Below are 22,703 nucleotides of genomic sequence, written 5' to 3'. Positions count from 1 at the left end.
TCCTGAGGGATCCATGCCTGGTTCATTTTAATGAATGTGAGCTTGTCCACATTGGCTGTGAACAGGCGGCTGTGGACAGGCGGCTGATGACGCCCCCTGCCGTGCTAAACACATGTTCAGACAATATAAGGCATACAGGGCAAGCTCAGGCCATGTGCCCAAATTGGAGACCCAGAAGTTGAAGGTGGCAGACCCATCAGTCAGTATATGTAGGCGTGTGCACACATACTGCTCCACCATGTTGCAGAAATGCTGCCTCCTGGTAAAACATTTCATATCAGCTGGTGGTGCTGGTTGTTGTGGCGTGCTGACAAAGCTTTTCCACATTCTGGCCATGCTAACCCTGCCTTCTGAGGTGCTGGCGGTGCCCCAGCTGCATTGGCGACCTCTTCCTCCTCCTCTGCCTTCGCCTTGTGCTTCCACTGTGCCCCCGCTGTGAGGTGGGAATGCCACCAGCAGCGTGTCTACCAGCATGCGCTTGTACTCGCGCATCTTACGATCACGCTCCAGTGATGGAATTATCCACTATCGCCTGCTGCTGCTCGCACAGTCTCTCCAGTATGTGCAAGGTGGAGTTCCCTGCCTGGAAAGAAAAACACTAAAAAAAACATTTTATTAAATATATTCACTTAAAAAATTTGGCTAAACCGCCTAAAGATACTTAAATTAGGCTAGGTGTAGGGGGGTGGTTATTATTAGTTAATTTCGTTATATCCGCACCTTCCTACTGTTACCTTTAAAGGGAACCTGTCACCGGGATTTTTGGTATAGAACTGAGGACATGGGTTGCTAGATGGCCGCTAACACATCCGCAATCCCCAGTCCCCATAGCTCTGTGTGCTTTTATTGTGTCCCTGACTCATCTCACATACAGGACTCATCTCAGGTTAATTTGCATATGTATCAAATCTGTGTTTTTACACAATAAAAGCACACAGAGCTATGGGGACTGGGTATTGCGGATGTGCTAGTGGCCATCTAGCAACCCATGTCCTCAGCTCTATACACAAAAATCTCAGTGACAGGTTCCCTTTAAATACTATTTTCCCAAATAGGGATATGTGGAGACATACAGAACCATTAGTGTTTTTTGAAAATACATATGTATCACCACATCTCATTAACTCTCCCCATTTATCATATGGGTAACAAATACACATACGTAGAGCTGTCTTGGAGATGATGTTAGGGGTTCAATAGGTGCTATTATCTCTGTGGTTCTTTTAAGCCTACAGCACCTCTCCACTTGTATCCCCAACACCTCCGGACAGACCCTCATTCACTGTATATCTTGTAACTGAATTGCGTCTGCTCGACGCGTTTCTATGCCCCCTGAGTAGTTGCTGGCATGTCATCAGGGGCAGAAGACAAAGTACAAGAGTTTCATAGATGCTGCACGCCCATAAACTTGGCGATAAGCAAGAAAGACAGAAGAAAGAAGACGCTGCCTGCCACTGATGGCGAGTGTGCAGCATTGATGATGTGTAAGCCTGCGGCACTGTAGGGGCCATAGTGCGGCCGCAAATAGCCGTTCCTTTTATAGACACAGTCACGCCTACTGGGCGGAGCTCTAATGACGGGGAACCAGCAGAATGGTGAGGAGTATTAAGTCCTCCGATTCCCCTGTCTTCTAAACATCGCTATATGCTTCAGTGGGTATCTAATATTATGGCATACATACAGTAGCTAATACACAGCCTCTACTTGTTCTGGCCTCACCATTCATACACCGGTATTCGGGCCTACAAAATAACGCTGAACGTTCTGTTGCCTACATCGCACCTGAGGAAGATGTTTCATTTGGGCATGTAGCTGGCACAGATCGACCACGTCCTCTCCCTGTAACAGGAGCTCCACTAGCACCAGCAGCACCATGACCAGGGCCACATACCTTATTGGATGCTCTCCTCATTCTTTGAGGTCACCCACCAAACTAACAGACAGATTAACTATATTAATTTCCCTGTCACATATGCAGTGCAGGTGTACCTCACACCAAAAATGTGTATATGTCAACGGCCGAACTAACAGACAGAATAACTATATTAACTTCCCTGTCACATATGCAGTAGAAGTGTACCTCACACCAAAAATGGGAATATGTCACCAACTGAACAAAGGGTACTGTCACACTAGCATTTTTCTTTTCCGGTATTGAGTTCCGTCCTAGGGGAGCATTCTGTTCAGTATCCATCGGGATGCATCAGTTCAGTCCCTCTTACGTTTTTTGGCCGGAGAAAATACCGCAGCATGCTGCATTTTCTCTCCGGCCCAAAATCCTAAACACTTGTCTGAATGCCGGATGCGGCATTAATTTCCATTGAAATGTATTAGTGCCGCATTGACGGATCCTTTTAAAATGTGGGGAAAAAAAATACCGGATCCGTTTTTCCGAATGACAACCGGAAATACGGATCTGGCATTGCAATGCATTTGTCAGATGGATCCGCATCTGGATCCGTCTTACAAATGCATCCGCTTGCGTCCGGATTGTTCCAGCGACGGAACTGCCTGCTGGAATCCTCTGCCGCAAGTGTGAAATTAGCCTAACAGATTAACTATATTAATTTACCTGTCACATATGCAGTGCACGTGTATCTCACACCAAAAATGGGAATATGTCACCCTCAGAACTAACAGTTAGATAAACTATACTCATTTCCCTGTCACGTATGCAGTGCAGGTGTACCTCACATCAAAAATAGGTATGTCACCCATCGACCTAACAGACGGATAAACTATTATATTTTTGTGTTAGAGGTACAAAAATTGTGCATTTCACCCACAAAAAATCACTATAGGTCATCCACAGAAATAACAGCCAGGTTTATTATCATATTTCTGTGTCAGGGGTGCAAAGCTGGTGAGTTGCACCCACAAAAAATCATTATAGGCCACCCACAATACAAATAGCCAGTTTCCTAACACTGTCCCTCGTTTCAGCTGCCTGCTTCCTGTCCCTGCACTACTCAGAGCTGATGGGCGGTGCTACACATGATCCAGCTTGTATAGGGGCTGGGTCACATGATGGCACCGGCCAATCACAGCCATGCATTACAAGGCATCGCTGTGATGGCTTCTAAGTGCCCACAGCTTAAAAGCTTGTTGATTGGCTGCCCTGCAGCCTTTCAAAAGCTTTATTAAATGCGCGAATACCGAACTCGAACACAAACTTTTCCAGCAAAGTTTGGGTTTGCTCAACACTACCTTTAAGTTAATTCTTACTTTGATAGAGATAGGCTTCCTCTTAAGGATCCTCTCATCTCTTGACCAGAGTGGAGATCAGTTACAAACAGCAGCCACTCTGGAAGACCTGTCCTTTGTTTATTTTAATGGGCAAAGTGTGATGCTTAAAGGCTATGTACACCTTTGGGGACAATTTTTTTTTAATGATTGCATTTTACTCATTTTGGGCTAAAACTCATTATTTCTATTGGTCTTTATTTAAAATATTGAGCCATTCTGTAACAAAGGGTTAACTGGTCATCTAATAACACTAAACTACTAAAATTAAAACTAAATTACTAAAAGGTCATAAACAATTATTTAAAGATGCATTTACACAGCCCAAGAATCGTTCCCAACAATCCGGTCATGTAAATATGTCGCCGAGCGAAATGCTCATTCATTGGGTGATCTTGTCGTTCATGCAGACATCACCGATCATGGCTTCTGGGCAGCAGATCGTGCTCGTCCTCATATTGTGAAGGAGGTCGCTGCATGTAAATGCAGCTGTCTCCTTCACTGAACGAGCAGCCGACTGTCGGGAAGGAAGCCTGTGTAAATCCAATAAGATAAGAATTGAGCTATGATGAGTGTTTATAATGTCAGAGAGCAGAGATAAGGAGCCCGTCAGCTACCCAACTGACGGAAAAGAGAGAAAATACAGAGGCTACTACTAGAGCATCTCAGCTCTGTACAGAAAAAAAGGACTCTGTATTTTTAATAAAGACTAATTGAAAAAATAATTTTAAGCTCAAAATGAGTACAGTAATAAAAAAAAAAATACCACCAAAGGTGTACATAGCCTCTAATTTCCCATGTGGTGTTTCTGCAGATAAACACAGCAGTTACAGATAGCTGATTGCCGGGGGTCCCAAAAGGAGGACACTTTGTGATCACCTTATTGTCAATAGACCAATCTAACAAGTAGGAATTTTCCAAAGCACAGGACCCACTTTGAAGATAATTTTAGATAGTTACAAGTTATACATAGACATTTTTTACAGCTTACTTTACAGAGTTCTGTAGTGGTGGCCATTGTTTTAAAGGTGACAACAGGATCTGCTGCAATATTGGTTGTCATTTTATAATTAGCTTCTCATGAACCAAGAATCACCTGTAAACTGTCACTATTAGGCCTCATGCACACGACCGTTTCTTTTTAAGGTCCGCAAAAACGGGGTCCGTAGGTCCGTGATCCGTGACCGTTTTTTTGTCCGTGGGTCTTCCTTGATTTTTGAAGGATCCACGGACATGAAAAATGAAAAAAAAATCTAAGTCAAGTTTGCCATTGAAATGATAGGAAAAAACGGACACCGATCACGGACACGGATCACGGACGCGGATGACAATCTTGTGTGCATCCGTGTTTTTTCACTGACCCATTGACTTGAATGGGTCCGTGAACCATTGGCCGTGAAAAAAATAGGACAGGTCTTATTTTTTTCATGGCCAGGAAAAACGGATCACGGATGCGGCTGCCAAACGGTGCATTTTCCGATTTTTCCACAGACCCATTAAAAGTCAATGGGTCCGCAAAAAAAAACGGAAAACGGCACAACGGCCACGGATGCACACAACGGTCGTGTGCATAAGGCCTTAGACTGTATGTATTTTGCAGTCCACGTGGATCTGCAATATACTAACACAGGCTGTGTGACTTTCCTTGCTCCTCGTTATAGAAATGCAAAATGCACAAGAATAGGACATGTTCTATAATTTGCAGACAGCACATGTATGACATGTCTGTGCTGTCTGCATTTTTTTGTGACTTCCTAGAAATGAGTGGGTCAGTGTGGGATCCACAAAATATGTGGATCGGATGTGAACCCAAAAGTCAGTTGTGTGAATGTAGCTTAAATTTTGACAAACATGTAGACATTTTGATGTTTTGGGTGGGTTTTCCAAACTGTTCTTTTTATAATTTAACAGCTTGCCAGTGAATTACAACTAACAGCCACCATAATCCAAACTTCTCATTCCCATCTCCAAGACTTCTCTCGAGCTGCACCAGTTCTCTGGAATGCCCTACCCCAAGCAATTAGGTTAATTCACAACATCCACAGTTTTTGCCGCTCCCTAAAAATAGATATTTTTAGGGTGGCCAATAATGTTGAGTTTTTTAGGGTGGCCAATAATGTGGAGTGAATCGTTCCAAAGTCGATTTGCTCAAAACTTTTTTGTTTGACTGCTGTACAGAGATTCATCTCCGTTTCACATTTAAATGTATGGGTTCTGGACAGGAAAATGTGTTATCACCAAAGTCCTGTGTTTTCAGGATTTGATTTTTCAACTTTAAAACCATTTTAAAACTTGGATCCGAAGTCAGGCATTGGCACAGAGGTACCAGCCGGTACTGAAGCCAACTTATGATTCCTGTTTTAAATTGGTTTTAAAGTTTAAAAATCAAATGCCGAAGTTATTCACCTAAGTCTCACGAGACTTCGGTGATAACTCATTTCTACTAGACAGAGCCCATACATTTTAATGCGGTATGGAGATGGGTCTCCGTACAGCATTAAAACAAAGTTTTGAGAGAATCGACTTCGGATCTTGGATCGGAAGCTCCATTCGCTCAGCACTAGTAACCAATCACATCGCCATGCTCTCAGAAACAGTACAAATATCAGCTGATGACTGGCTCATGCAGATTTATATCTACTCCTCCCCCAGTGTGTTAAGATCGTTGGACTATTGTACAAAAAAAGCACTTTTATACAATTTTGTCACTCCTATCTCCACATAGACTGTGAGCTCATAGACTGTTTGTTGCTATGTAATAAAAAAAATCAGCACTTACTTGGAGGTTCTCTAGCCTTGACAGTACCAACAGCAGTGCCATTTGGAACATCCTCCGATATTACAAAGGTGTAGCGGGATTTTTCAAACAGTGGAGGTGCTACCGTAGTTTTTTGGATGTTAACAGTCACAGACGCGTTCACTGCGGACGTAAGGCCGCCTTTATCTCGAGCGCATACAGAGAACGTCACTTGCGAATCCTCCAGATGTTCGAGAGCAGCAATCAAATACATAATTCCTAAAGATGAAAAATGATAACCAATCATATGGAATATTACACTGAATATTTACAAATGATGTGCGTGAAGGAAATTAAATCATAAAATCTCCTGTATATATCTGGACGGCTAATAAAGCAGAAGAACACCAATAATTTCATACATTTGTCAAAACTTCAACTAAACTTTATAAAACTGGTCTATATTGATGAACATCTGTGACAACCTAGCCATGAAATCTTATTTAGAACGAGGTAAGACTGTAAATGCATATAGTTCATATAGTCACACTGTGATAGCACATAGCACATGTTTCAGAAGCCAAATTCACTCTGTTTTCAGCCAATGACACAAGAATCCTCCTTGATGACATCATGACTACAGAGTATCAAATAGTGCAGTACCCCCTTTTAAAATGCTATCACCTTTTTTACTAATTAAAACCAGATACTGACAGGGCGGCCATTTTGCCTGAGCTGCTCCTAACAGCATTTAGAGTTATGCTTTACAGCAGCCATGGTGGGCCATAGACACAATAAACAGGAGGGGACCTCAATGACCTCTATGAGAGAGTTTTCTAGGCATGCTCTGTGACTTGTGCAGAGGTCATTGGCCTGGGGGGTCGGGGACATGGGGGGCCTTGATATCACTTATTGTGAATAGTGGATCATGTGGCCTCCAGAGTATATATAGGTGTGTATATTGTATCTATCTTGGATGGTGGATCTAGTGTTATCTATATACTGGTGTATATATATTGTAAGTGGTCGATCCTGTGTTATCTGTCACTGTAATCTTGCCTGCAATGATAATGACTATTGAAAAGTGATATGTACAGAACAGGAATGTTCAGCCTATTATGCAGCTTATTAGACTGGTAGATAATCTTTCATTAACAAGCGGCCATCGTCGATTTAGCAAATCATTTGAATTCAAAACACACAAAATATAGTACCCACCATCTATAAACTAGTAGAACTGCTCCAACCAGACAGCTTCCACGTGCTGAACTCTGCCCTTAAATATTATCATAAGCCATAATTCACATTCTGTACTGAACCTACATTCTGTCTACAGTGTGCACTCTACTGATACAGATTTGGACACCACCAGGAATTGGATTTCTGTTACAACAGAATTATCGGGAATAAGTCTTTAGCCCTGGTAGGTTCTGAACAGAATGTGTGAATTATAGCATATAATTAACACCTTAGGGCAGATTCCAGTGGGTGAAAGTCGTCCAGTTGGAGCCACAGCACTGCTAGTTTATAAATAGTTGGCTTGGGTACTATATTTTATATATACATAATAGTTTTTATTGGTCAGATAGCTCTACTGTCTAGTATCTTGCAGCACTATCATCGTTATTGAGATTGCTGATCGTTGCCCCCAGGGCATTAACACTACCAACGGGTCAAGGGGATATGCCATTGATTAATGATAATCTTTCAGTCAGGCAGATTTGTCAGATTCACAGAGAACAAATGCTATTACATGCCTCGCTAATTTCTCAAAAGTACACGAAAATTCTATTGATATTCGCTCCATCTAATATGCCCTAAAGTGCGAAAACAGCAGGATTTTAATAATTTTTTTAAAGTATACATCACCAAAAATTCTTAATTGTGTTTAACATAAAACAATTTGTCATTTTCTACAGACACCTTCCCTTATTTACGTATATAAATCACTTATATACCGCTGACATATTCGGCAGCACTTTACAGTCATTATTATCACTCGCTGTCGCAAATGAAGCTTACAATCTAAGTTCCCTTGCAGTATGACTTCGGAAGAAACCCACGCAAACATGAGAAGAGCATACAAACTCCATGCAGATGTTGCCCTTGTTCGGATTCAAACCTGCGACCCCAGCGCTGCAAGACACAAGTACTAACCACTGAGCTGCCTTTTAAGGTAAATTTGTGCGTCTCCCCTCATATATCCTTCAATAATATCCTTAAAGGGGTTGTCCGAGTTATTTTTTTATTCTTTCTATGTTCCTAACTAGGCAAATGTAACAGCGTTCCAATTAACTCACTTTATCTCCGGTGGCTGGTTTCTCAGATTTCACTGAGGGTCACATGACCTGTGATGTCAGCTTCTCTCCCTGCTCTGATAATGTTCCTGCACAATCCTGAGAGATCTGTACAGGAGAGGTCACTGTGCTGGCCACGCCCCCCTGCACTGCCGGCTGCTGCTTATTGCTCTCTCTTAACCCCTTCAGCTGCACAGACTCAGGGCTGAAGTGTTTACTGTGTAGCTGCAGGCAGTGAGGAAACAAATGCTGGGCACAGGAGCTGAAAGAAAAGTTCTGCAGAGCATTGCAGGTAGGGGGAAGATCCTGTGTGTATTAGCAGTGTCATTGTACAGCTGGGACTTGTAGTCTTATACATACAACATGCTGCAGAGTCTCCCAGCAGGCAATGTTACTCAGGGCAGCATCTGTATTCACTCCCTTAGCAGTGTCATTATACAGCTGGGACTTGTAGTCCTACACATACACCATGCAGCTGAGTCTCCCAGCAGGCAGACATGTCACTCAGGGCAGCACTTGTATTCACTCCCTTAGCAGTGTCATTGTACAGCTGGGACTTGTAGTTCTACACATACAACATGCTGCTGAGTCTCCGAGCAGGCAGACATGTCACTCAGGGTAGCACTTGTATTAACTCCCTTAGCAGTGTCATTATACAGCTGGGACTTGTAGTTCTACACATACAACATGCTGCTGAGTCTCCCAGCAGGCAGACATGTCCCTCAGGGTAGCACTTGTATTCACTCCCTTAGCAGTGTCATTGTACAGCTGGGACTTGTAGTTCTACACATACAACATGCTGCTAAGTCTCCCAGCAGGCAGACATGTCCCTCAGGGTAGCACTTGTATTCACTCCCTTAGCAGTGTCATTGTACAGCTGGGACTTGTAGTTCTACACATACAACATGCTGCTGAGTCTCCCAGCAGGCAGACATGTCACTCAGGGCAGCACTTGCATTCACTTCAATGGGTCCGCAAATCTGGAATTGCGGAACGGCCGCACGGAACGGGAGCCCTCAGCAGCACTACGGAGTGCTTCCGTGGAGTTGCGTCCCATACTTCCGATCCGCAAAAAAGATAGAACAGGTCCTATCTTTTTGCGGATTGGGCAGATCGCGGACCCATTAAAGTGAATGGATCCGCGATCCAATTCGGCTGACCCACGGCCGGCGATCGTGCATTGCGGCCCGCAATTTGCGGGCCGCAGCACGGGCACGGGTCACACACGTTCGTGTGAACTCGGCCTTACAGTGCTATATCTTTTTTTTCCATAACTCGGACAACCACTTTAAATGTGGGTCACCTGGTATTTTTAGCTAAAGAAACCTTTCGAAAATAGAATATCTGCAGTTAAAATTATTCACCTACTAATTATAAAGAACATATTTTAGGAAATATGTCTGGTGTCTAAAAATGGCACAAAATGAATTTCAAGTGTTGGGACAAGATTGAAGATGACTTAGTACAGTGCAGTAATAGTCCAATTAACCTTTTAGCTATCTGTTCTGTGGGCCGGGATCCAATATGTCAAACTTTGCAAATGGATTTGTAAAATATGCTTCTAAAACAAGTGTAAATTCAGTTAATTGTAATTTATAGGTCGCCTTCTGCTGGCTTAAATAAAATACAATTTCTACAAGATGCACTTGTATAATTTTACTTGAGGAATAAATGTTGTGCTATAATAAAGTGGTGTCTTAGCCACCGGATATAACATATTGCTTCAGTGCTAAGGTCACTAAGTAGCCAGAATTTAATCAGACAGGAGGCAGATGGCCAAGTGGGGCGAGCAGTTTGTCACCCAAACTAACCTTATACTTTAGCAGACAAATTATTTGAAAATCTTTAAGATGAAGATAAACGGAACAAGATTAGTCATTTAAAGGGTCGTGTATGGCAGATATCAATAGTGTGAGACCTTTATGAAGGTCACAGTAAATTAGGCTTAAATGAGCTCAAATTTTTGGTGAAAAACATACTGATACAGTGAAGAACGTACTGCATAATGAACTAAAACTATAACTATAACAAAAATTTTAAAAAGAGAATCAAGTTTTACTAAGGTAGCCTAACCAATAACTAATGGTCTTAATGAATGTATTATTATGACAATGTTTTCTGCATCATCAGCATGGTTCACTAGGCATGCAGCACATGAGAACACGTTATTTGCTGTCTTTTTAGACACCTGTGTGCTGTTATATGTTGTAAAATGACAAACCTAAAGTTTTTTTGTGTCAATCTACTTTTATGCAAAAGGTGCCTGTATATCTGCCATTTTAAAGAGTTATGTCAATCTCCACCATATGCACCCATGAAAAGACAGCTGCGCGGTACATGGGGTATTTATATGATGCCTGTATAAAGTCAATCCTACAAGGGCTAAACACGCTGCCTGTTTAACCATCTGAACTGGAGTTCAGGTGGGCTGTATATGGACTGTGTCACCCAGCTGAATTTCAGCATTTTTATGTACTTATATTTATTCTCATTTTTTTTTTGTTTTAAAAGTTTAAAAAACACCTCATTGTAGCGATATATATATATATATATATATATATTTACTTGGTACCACACTTTTAGTGAGATGCCTTATATTCCGGCAAGAGATTGGCAAGCTGTAGTTCTCCCATGATGGAGTCCGGCCACATCCTGTAAGGAATCATACTGTATATTATGAGTAACATAGGAGATCAAGATTTGTTTGTATTGTTGGAGAAACCATAAAAGCTAAAATAAAATGAGAAGGAATAGTGCTGATGAGGTGTGCACCAGGCAGAGGCAAATCATCTATACATCAGCAAATTCCAGAACTTTTTTTTTACGATTCGTAGAAAAATATGTGTGATCTGTTTATGATCCGTTCTGTAATTATTATAATTATCATCACAGTAATCGATGATAATGTGTTTTAGCAGTACATTGAACTACAGACAGATATGACTTACAGGTGAAACTCGAAAAATTTGAATATTGTGCAAAAGTCCATTTATTTCATAAGGGCTCATGCACACGACCGTTCTGTTTCTTGCGGTCCACAAATTGAGGATCCACAAAACACAGAAGCCGCCCGTGTGCCTTCTGCAATTTGCGGAACGGAACAGGCGGCCCATTGTAGAAATGCCTATTCGTGTCCTCAAAACGGACAAGAATAGAACATGTTATATTTTTTTTTGCGGGGCCACGGAACGGAGCAACGGATGCGGACAGCACACAGAATGCTGTCCGCATCTTTAGCGGCCCCTCTGAGGTGAATGGGTCTGCACCCAAGCCGCAAAAACTGCGGCTCGGATGCGGACCCGAACAACGGTCGTGTGCATGAGGCCGATGGCAAATTAAAAGGAATTGCATTAATGCAGCTTAAAATTAGAATTTTGTAAAAAAGGTTCAATATTCTAGGCTCAAAGTGTCACCCTCTAGTCAGCTAATTAATCCATACCCCCTAAGCAAAGGGTACCTCAAAATTGTGACTTTGGGGTTTCATAAGCTGTAAGCCATAATCATCCAAATTATAACAAATAAAGGCTTGGAATATCTCGCTTTGCATGTAATGAGTCTATCTCATATGTTTCACCTTTTAGTTGCATTACTGAAATAAATGAACTTTGCACGATATTCTCATTATTCGAGTTTCACCTCTATAGTTTTCCAGTTTGTCCATTTAAAATGTTGGTTGCCTGAGACTTTTGGATAAGTCGTCCAGAAAAAAAGGGGAAAAAAAACGGTCTGGCAACCATGCCTGTAGGTGTACAATGAATTTCCTGATGCGATTGGGCTATATGTATAACAGATTTATACCACACAACTGCTTCTTATGATGTAATACTGTTGTAAAATGATGCAGGGGAGTCATGGTGCCAGGATGCACCAGGGAGGAATTCTCCAATACCTACATTCTCCAATGATCTACCATACCTACACTTGGAATCTAAGCACCTTAAAATACCACTGTAAACTGATCCTCATAGATAGTGGTAATAGATAGTTTTTTCCTAAAATGGCTGCTGCACGTGTTACAAAGTGAAAGTAAGAAGCCCGGGAATGCGAAATCACTCATAATGCGGTGCAGCCATATGTAGATAGCCATCCCCACAGCTGTATAAAACTTTCATACCTCTCAGTCTCCACCATTGTCCTCTGAGCTGAGCATAGGGAGAGACATGGCGAGCACTCATGTGCTAGGGACAGTGCTGCTGAAAATGATTAATAGAAGACTATTGGAGAGGGAGAGGGCAGGGAGAGTGCAGGGAGAGTGCAGAGAGAGTGCAGAGAGAGTGCAGGGAGACTTATGCTGTGTCAGTTTCATTTATTTATTACTATATTTACTTATTTCTACATCAGCCGTAAATGTAATTCAATACCAATATGATGGAAACCTTTATTATTCCGGTGCCAACCAATATCATTCAACCTCCCCCCCTTTGGGGGGCCAGGTATTAATGATGACCATTCTCATATTTTGGTGGCTTTCTTCCTAGAAAAGTCAGAAAGAGGCAGAGAGAGGAGGAGCTGGATTTTTCTGATGACATATTTTCATCAATATTATTTAGATGATGTGGAAAAGGAGGAAAAGCAGATGGTAGAAGAAGGGTTCCCACCTGTAGTGCAAGAGAGCGCTGGGTTTGGAGAAGTGGGTATGCCAAAGCTGATTAATATTTGGAGTTTACTGGAAATAACCTGCAGGGGATTTCAGGCCAGAACAGCAATAATATGCATATTGTCCCCCCACCTAACCAGCCAAACCCCATACCAGCAATAACCCGTGTTTAAAGATGCCTGACGGCCATTAACAATGAAGAAGGACTATACAGTGAGGTCTTCATTATTAAATGAAAGGCAGCTGTGGACTAATTGGCCCCGTGGTTCTTCACCACGGCATGGCCACAACCCACCCTCAGCATGGCTGCACCCTAAGACCAAGTGGCCTGGGTGCACCTTGTTTATAGTGATTCATGACAAATTAATTAGTAAAAAGTCAATTTTAACAGATCAAACCTTGGGATGTGCAGCCAGCTCTGTGAGTCAGATAAAGAGATGAAAAAAGAATAACTCAGTGGCTATACTACATTTTTAATTAAATACAATTACAAAAGTATTCAGATCCAGTTCCTGGTTTAAAAACTGTAGAACAGCCCCTTTAACTAGTTTTAGACCCATATTCTCAATATCTACTGCCTCGGTCATCACAGTAGGATTCATATAAATCTAAGTCCCATCAGACTGTTTACCTCATATCTTCTAAACCCATAAAAGAAATGGAACCTTGCGGCCCAAGACTATATTCTGAGATGAATTAACCATGTTTATACTCTTCCAAATATGCATATTTATTTCCAGTACAATGTTTAATTGTGTGTTATTTAAAGAACGAATTAAAATATGGGGCCACATAAGGGAAAATTCTTCTACCTCCAGTTTTACTAGTGAATTCATGTATAGACCGAGACGTTCCAAATGTCTCAAAATAGAAACAGCAAAAAAAATCTGCAATTCAACAAAGCAAACAAACATCTGCTTTGCGGTTTAGTAAAAAGATGTATTGTATGTATAACTTTCTGTCACTGTAAAATATTAGATGTAATATTCAGAATAGGGGTGAATTAAACTGAAAGAAACATCTTTATCTTCTCATTCAACCTTTTTTATTTAGCAGCCAGCAGCTAGCTAGTTGTTATTGCAATGTTGCTGTTTTTTCCTACCTGTGTTAATTAAGCGGTATAATTGTCATGCTTTTTAATCAGACATACACATGGATGCGGAAACTTTTTTGCTAATTGACAATCAGCTTTCCATAGATTATGTTAAGCAAGGAGGCAGAAAGTAGTGTTTTGATGTTACTAAGTGCTACGTGTTGTTTGTGTTTTATTCCGTAATTTCCCTTCCCAATCACTCCGCAATAAAAAGTTAATTTAGCCAGGTAAACAAGTCAGGATTTTTTTCCCCCTCCCAGACGTGATATGTAATATTTGTGACAATGAGAAAACAGTTGGGTGGTTTTTCAGGCAAATATATAAACATGCCCAAGGTCAGAATCTTATTTGTACCTTTGATGAAATAATATAAAACAGCATGTTTTTCGGCGTATTGAACGGCAACCAAAGTCATGTAGCTATCATCTAACGTCTTCACATGGTTCTTATTAAATACATCATATTTTTTCCTAATGGAAAAACAAGCAGGATCAAGCACTCAAGTTTTGAGTTAAGTTTAGCTACAAAACATATCCACCACAAAGGTTTATATATATAACTCAAATATTTAAACCTGTCATGCTGTGCCAAGCAATCTTATTATAGAAATGCCATTAAGAAAAGTAACATAGAAATAAGCCAATGTGTTTGTTTCAAACTTTTTTTTATGCATCAAACACACAGCACATAAGGAACAAACCAATTGTTACTGAATGTTCTCAAGATGACTGAGTGAGTGCACACTGGAGACCGATGACTTGATAGCGCGTAATGCTGCATTAAGATTGCTGCTCTGTACTAATTTCAAAGGTCAGATATCAGGGTCTCTGGAACTTCATACTGCATGAGTAAACAATGGTCTGGTTCCCAGCATGATGGAATATTTTTACAACTTTTATCAATATACAGTTGGAAACGTTAATCTATTGTGCTCGAAAACAATGCCGGTTTATTTGGATTACTCACTGTTAGGAGTCTTGTGCCTGAAAAATGCACAATATACTGTATGCCATTAAAATCATCTTTATTCAAATAAATGTTATATAAAATATGAAAATTGGACACTGGTTTCTGTATGTTCAAAGGGGCAGTCTAAGTGTAGAAGAAATAATCACTTTCTCCAATGACAGTAGCCTTCTTATCCATGGACCAGCTCAGCATTCACCATTTAGGCCAGATTCCGTCAGGGGTATACGTTTTTTCAATATCCATAATTGGCATTCGAACATATACCTCAATGTGTACATTCAATTAAATAAAGCAAATGGATTGCATAGGATTCGTCCTAAAACTTCTGTTGATCTGTTATTTCCAGCTTTTTTGTGGGACAGAATGCGTGGACTGTGCTATTCTGTCCAGCAAATACACTAGAAACAAACATAAGCAAGTCAAATGAAGCTATATGCCTAATTGTGCCCATTGCAATATACAAGTACAGACCAAAAGTTTGGACACACCTTCTCATTCAAAGAGTTTTCTTTATTTTCATGACTATGAAAATTGTAGATTCACACTGAAGGCATCAAAACATGTGGAATTAGATACATAACAAAAAAGTGTGAAACAGAAAATATGTCATATTCTAGGTTCTTCAAAGTAGCCACCTTTTGCTTTGATTACTGCTTTGCACACTCTTGGCATTCCCTTGATGAGCTTCAAGAGGTAGTCACCTGAAATGGTTTTCACTTCACAGGTGTGCCCTGTCAGGTTTAATAAGTGGGATTTCTTGCCTTATAAATGGGGTTGGGACCATCAGTTGCGTTGTGGAGAAGTCAGATGAATACACAGATGATAGTCCTACTGAATAGACTGTTAGAATTTGTATTATGGCAAGAAAAAATCAGCTAAGTAAAGAAAAACGAGTGGCCATCATTACTTTAAGAAATTAAGGTCAGTCAGTCCGAAAAATTGGGAAAACTTTGAAAGTGTCCCCAAGTGCAGTCACAAAAACCATCAAGCGCTACAAAGAAACTGGCTCACATGCGGACCGTCCCAGGAAAGGAAGACCAAGAGTCACCTCTGCTGCTGAGGATAAGTTCATCCGAGTCACCAGCCTCAGAAATCGCAGGTTAGCAGCAGCTCAGATTAGAGACCAGGTCAATGCCACACAGAGTTCTAGCAGCAGACACATCTCTAGAACAACTGTTAAGAGGAGACTGTGTGAATCAGGCCTTCATGGTAGAATATCTGCTAGGAAACCACTGCTAAGGACAGGCAACAAGCAGAAGAGACTTGTTTGGGCTAAAGAACACAACGAATGGACATTAGACCAGTGGAAATCTGTGCTTTGGTCTGATGAGTCCAAATTTGAGATCTTTGGTTCCAACCACCGTGTCTTTGTGCGACTCAGAAAAGGTGAACAGATGGACTCTACATGTCTGGTTCCCACCGTGAAGCATGGAGGAGGAGGTGTGATGGTGTGGGGGTGCTTTGCTGGTGACACTGTTGGGGATTTATTCAAAATTGAAGGCATACTGAACCAGCATGGCTACCACAGCATCTTGCAGCGGCATGCTATTCCATCCGGTTTGCGTTTAGTTAAACCATCATTTATTTTTCAACAGGACAATGACCCCAAACACACCTCCAGGCTGTGTAAGGGCTATTTGACCATGAAGGAGAGTGATGGAGTGCTGCGCCAGATGACCTGGCCTCCACAGTCACCGGACCTGAACCCAATCGATATGGTTTGCGGTGAGCTGTACCGCAGAGTGAAGGTAAAAGGGCCAACAAGTGCTAAGCATCTCTGGGAACTCCTTCAAGACTGTTGGAAGACCATTTCAGGTGACTACCTCTTGAAGCTCATCAAGAGAATTCCAAGAGTGTGCAAATCAGTAATCAAAGCAAAATGTGGCTACTTTGAAAAACCTAGAATATGACATATTTTCAGTTGTTTCACACTTTTTTGTTATGTATATAATTCCACATGTGTTAATTCATAGTTTTGATGCCTTCAGTGTGAATCTACAATTTTCATAGTCATGAAAATAAAGAAAACTCTTTGAATGAGAAGGTGTGTCCAAACTTTTGGTCTGTACTGTATGTTTGAATACCACTTCTGGGTATTTAAATGTATATCCCTGATGGAAAGCCCAGTGGAGAGCTACCACATTTTTCTCCTATAAGACGGAACTGCCCATAAGACACCTCTAGGTTTTAGAGGAGAAAAATAAGAATAAAAATATTTTTCATCAGACCACCAATCAGACCACCAATTTTAATCAGACCTCAGCTCAGAGCCCCATTCAGACCCCTAATGTAAATAAGACTCCCAATCAGACCTCAACTGAGACCCACAGTGTGAAAAAGACCACCATTGAGACCTCACCTCAGACTCCCAATGTAAATGAACCCCAATCAGACCTCAGATCAGAGCCCCAATGGGCATAAGACCCCCCCATTCAGTCCTCAGATCAGACCCCCATGCTCAGAGCAGACAAAAAAAATACAACTCCAGATGCCGATGCCACTCCTGACATCCAACGCTCTTCCTGATGTTCCTGCTGTCACTTGTTGGGGGGGAGGGATTGCGTCTTATTACTGTATCAAAAATACAGTGTTTTTGTCACTTTAATATTGACAGTCTATCCTTAGGATTTTACACTGGACCCCTGCTGATCAGTTCAATGAGCACAGAGTTTGGAGCGTCATCTCCTTCATTGTCTATACCAGGGGTCAGCAACCTTCGGCACTCCAGCTGTTGTGAAACTACAATTTCCAGCATGCTCCATTCATTTTTATAGGAGTTCTGAGAAGAACAGAACAAGTAAGCATGCTGGGAGTTGTAGTTTCACAACAGCTGGAGTGCCGGAGGTTGCCTAGACTCTATACAAAGAGCTTATCTGAGCAAGGTAGCCCACTGCCAAAACATGCTATGAGCTGATCATCAACATTTCTCCCTTTTCCCTTTTTTATGTCCAGTTTTTATTATTTTATATGTAATTTTTAGCTTTACTATTGAATAAATAGTCCCTTTTGTGCAGTGCCCATTCTACTGATAAAGGCATCATTGTTTATACAGGCACTTATAGCAAGCAATGGGAAAAAAAGTTATGGAAAGCTGCACCTCTACTACCACCTATTTGGGTAACAGTCTTTAAACTGGCCTTGGAGCACGTATACAAGGAGAAACTTTTCTCCCAAACTCAGCCTTTCACCCAGCCAAACCAGTACTGTACTCTGCACTGAAGAGGGGCAAAATTCCCCAAACTGTACCTTATCGGAAGATTCCTATTTACCTGAAAAAGGTCGGACATTGACTTATAGGGCCGCTACCCGCAGTAGGTGGCCCAAGAACGACAGCTGTACTTCTTCCCGGGAAACTACTTTGCATATATCTAGTATAGCATACTAAGCCTTCTGTCTTTGAATTCATATACCGTAAGTGCATTTCAAAGAGATCCAGTACTGAAAATAGCTTGAAGCAATGAGTATTAGTTTACACCACACACCTACACGGATGCATAAGGTGCACCCCGTGGTTTTAAACTTCGTCATTTCATCTCCATATATAAATATCTGGCTTTTTAATCTCTAAAGACACTGATTAAAACAAGACCATCTTGCATTTTATATGTAACAGAAATGTAATTGAAATTTAATAGGTTTCCCTTAACAATCATATTTCCTTTTTCGACATCCATCCTCATGGTGTATCCTGTTTATTCTATCAATTGCACTATTTACCTTTCCCATGATGTAACGTTCCTGCACAAACCATCAGACCATCACATGAAATTATCATACTCTTTCAGTCAGGCTATTCCCAGGGATATACCTAAATCATTGCTTTCTCTATCACATTTGGGGGAGAAGTACATTGAAAAGCTTTGTCTGAAGTAGAACAAGTGTCCTTAATATTTGGATAAAGTAACCGGGGAATTCAGTTGTATCATGTTTCATTATTTCATTTTAAGTACATGTTTAACCATTCCTTAAATCAGGCATAACATATTACCCTGATAAATTACCGTGGTCTGATAAAATAGCAATAACAGAAAGAGTTACATGTATATCGCATGTAGTAACATTGTAAAAGCAAACATAGCTTCATGAGACACTGGATATTCTCTGCTCAGCAGAAGACCTTGCCTTTATTGTCTTAAATGATACAACTACTGCATAGAAAAACAGGACAACTGCCTTACAAACAAGCCAGTGTCTAAAAATGGCCTGAATCTAAAGGCTGTATTAGGCTACTTTCACCCTGGCGTTTTGGTTCCCGTTTGTGAGATCCGTTCAGGGCTCTGACAAGCGGTCCAAAACGGATCAGTTTTGCCCTAATGCATTCTGAATGGAAAAGGATCCGCTCAGAATGCATCAGTTTGCCTCCGTTCAGTCTCCATTCCGCTTTGGAGGCAGACACACCAAAACGCTACCTGCAGTGTTTTGGTGTCCGTCTGACGAAACTGAGCCAAACGGATCTGTCCTGACACACAATGTAAGTCAATGGGGTTACCTCTTCTCATATGTACAGCGCTATGGAATGAATGGCGCTTTAATAATAAATAATAATAATGGGGACGGATCCGTTTTCACGTTTCGACAGCCAGATTTAACAGACAATTGTTGGAAAGGAAGCATTCCTTCCCAGCAATCGTCTCCTCGCTAGTGGAGGAGGCCATTGCTATTACATGCAATGATCTCCTCCAGTATAGGGAGGAGCGATCATTATACAATCACTCTTCCCTATATTGAATCATTGTATACTGGAGGCAGATCCTTATTAGACACCAGTGATGGTCAGTTCGCAGTGTTCGCCAGCGAACACATGTGGGCTGCCATCTTGACTCACAAGTCTGGCAATGCACAGGTAAGCCCTTACCTGTGCCTGTGCCGGGATTTGGTCTGAAACAAATGCGGTTACCGGGAGCAGGCAGTTCCGAGAAAAGCCCAATGAAGGCAGAACTGCCTGCTCCCGGTGACCGCATTTGATTTAAGACCGGCTCCCGGCACAGGTAAGGGCTTACCTGTGCATTGCCGGAAGGGTGAGTCAAGATGGCAGCCCGCATGTGTTCGCTGGTGAACACTGCGAACTGACCATCACTGTTAGACACCACGATCTGCCACCTGCAAACAATGATTTTTTAAATTGTCAAAAGATTTGGATTGCCCGATGAACAAGCGTTTGCTTGTTCATCGGGCAATCAGCGACAGTATTAGACTGCCAGATGATAGCCAAAGAGCGTCACTATGAACTCTCGTTAGCAACCATCTAGCCAGGTGTAATACAGGTGTAATACAGGCATAAAGTTTGTTACACCTGCAGATTTTGCAGGCGATTGTTGAGAGGAAAGCGTTCCTTCCTGATAGTCGCCTGCTCATCAGAGGAGGAGACTGCTGCTATTACATGCAGCGATCTTATCCTCAGTATGGGACCGATCGATCACTAGTGACATCACTTGTCCTTGTCCCCTTACTGATTCATTGTTTGCGAGGACTTTTAAACATCTTGAAAGATTCAAATTACCCAATGAATGAGTGTTTCAGATCATCGCTAACAAGCGTTCTTCATGATTGTCTGCAGGTCCATAATGGTCACATAAGTAGAAGGTAGACATAGTTATCCTTTTAAATGAGCTTGATCAGCTTTATTTAATACCTTAGCTTCCTCATGCTACTAGGTACACCGTCTACCCCAACCAGAACTAGGTAGGGGTTGTTTCATGACACAGGAATCCAAAGAACACAGAAGAGGAGGACTATGGGTGATGCACTGCTCAATCAGGACCTGCTGTAGGTGTAACACATCAAAATGTAACAGAATAAAAAAAAACACACCTTGCACCAAATTTGTGTTATAGACACGTTTTGGCTTATCCAACACGGTGAGTGACTAAGTGAGAAAAGGAAAGGATCAGGGGCCCACAATAAACTTCTCAAGAAGCCGCAAGAAGCAGTTTTGCTTTCATAGACAGCACAGTGCTATAGTCCAGAATAGTGATGGTGGGTGGCTAGGCCTTCTATCAGCCGAACTTCAGTGCATGCCATAGCTGGACTCCTATGAGTAAGGCTACTTGCACACTGGCGTTTGGTGCGAATCCGTCACGGATCTGCACAAACGCATCCGTTCAGATAATACAACTGCATGCATCCGTTCAGAACGGATCCGTTTGTATTATCTTTAACATAGCCAAAACGGATCCGTCTTGAACACCATTGAAAGTCAATGAGGGACGAATCCGTTTTCTATGGTGCCATATTGTGTCAGTGAAAACGGATCCGTCCCCATTGACTTACATTGTGTGTCAGGATGGATCTGTTTGGCTCAGTTTTGTCAGACGGACACCAAAACGCTCCAAGCAGCGTTTTGGTGTCTGCCTCCAGAGCGGAATGGAGACGGAACGCAGCCAGACTGATGCATTCTGAGCAAATCCTTTTCCATTCAGAATGCATTAGGGCATAACTGATCCGTTTTGGACCGCTTCTCAGAGCCCTGAACGGATCTCACAAACGGAAACCAAAACGCCAGTGTGAAAGTAGCCTAATGTGTTTTCTGACTGCCAGGTGCCAGCTTGGTCAAGCAGAGTGACTGTCTGCTACACACTTACATTTTAATTTCTGATATAAAAATGTTAGTCAATAGATTTCAGCTGGCACAAATGTATTGGAAGAATCAGATGCCAGACATTCTTCACAGCCTTCCTCTTCTGATATTTCTGATGTGTCCCACTAAATTCTTGCTGATTCCTCTGTGTCCTGAGGTCGTGGCCTCAAAGCACTTTAGTCTTCCTGTCTGCAGCTACCTGGTAACTACTATTCCTCTGAACATTGCCTGCCTCGCAAGTGTCCCTGGCTGTGAACGTTAGGTATACAAGGCCCCATGTTATGAAGTCTCAGAAAGACACGGTAAACCGTGTGCAGCACTCTACACTACAATATGTGTGAAGCCAGTATTAGATTCCTATGAAATGTGGTGGGAGGCAAGCATCAATTCATAGACCATGTTTAGGCATGTCAGACTTGCAGAGCGTTTTCTACCCTGCTAATCTGCAGCAATGTGCAGTAAAATACACGGGGACAGAGCGTCAGAGTCCTATTCCATATGATATTTCCAAATCTCCAGAATTCTCAATGTGAATGCAGAAGAGCCACAGGTTTACAGCATTGATTTCACCATTTCTATACATTGGTTGGAATCTACCAGTGAATTTGGCAAAGCATAATTCATTTAGGTTATTATAATCAAGAGGGGGCCCAGTCGTAAGTTTGCTCTGGGGCCCATGGTACTCCATTTATGCCACTGGGGAAGAGCCAGGTGGTTTGGCATAAGATGCAGCCAATGTGTGACACAACTGCACCAAAAAAGTCATTTAATAGGTGCTATAAAATTTAAAAGTCTGCACCAAAGTTATAATCCAGGATCAGCCATTAGGATCAATCTGGCCCTGAATATACAGGGTGATGTGCTGCCAAGAAATGAAGACTTATAAGGCTGTATAACTGGACAGTCTGTTCTTAACAAGGACACATTTAATAGTATCATTATTAATGTTTAGGTTGTGGAGAGGCTGTGTCCTTTCCAATATGGTGACGGGAATGTATGGCTCCAGATGCCATGATTGGTGGGATAATACCTGGTACATAAACCCAATCCATGAGAACCCAGAGGCATGGGGGTGCCACGTTCCTGATGTGGGTCTAGTGGCTGTGGTGCCAATAGGAGTTGTCCTAAGGGCTCTTTCACACTTGCGTTGTCCGGATCCGGCGTGTACTCCATTTGCCGGAATTACACGC

General features: G+C 41.8%; 1 protein-coding gene across 1 annotated transcript in view; it reads right to left on the bottom strand.

Moving 5' to 3' along the window:
* The window catches only part of DCHS2 (dachsous cadherin-related 2), a 394,236-nt gene that overhangs the window by 115,877 nt on the left and 255,656 nt on the right, over positions 1 to 22,703 (bottom strand). Inside the window, exon 4 of the mRNA XM_044300255.1 lies at positions 6,023 to 6,259. Within this exon, the coding sequence (XP_044156190.1) occupies positions 6,023 to 6,259 (237 nt within the window). The remainder of the gene's footprint in view (positions 1 to 6,022; positions 6,260 to 22,703) is intronic.

The sequence above is a fragment of the Bufo gargarizans genome, chromosome 1 (genome assembly GCF_014858855.1).
Source record: "Bufo gargarizans isolate SCDJY-AF-19 chromosome 1, ASM1485885v1, whole genome shotgun sequence".
Taxonomy (NCBI): Eukaryota; Metazoa; Chordata; class Amphibia; order Anura; family Bufonidae; genus Bufo; species Bufo gargarizans.
This window is presented reverse-complemented; position numbering and strand designations above follow the sequence as displayed.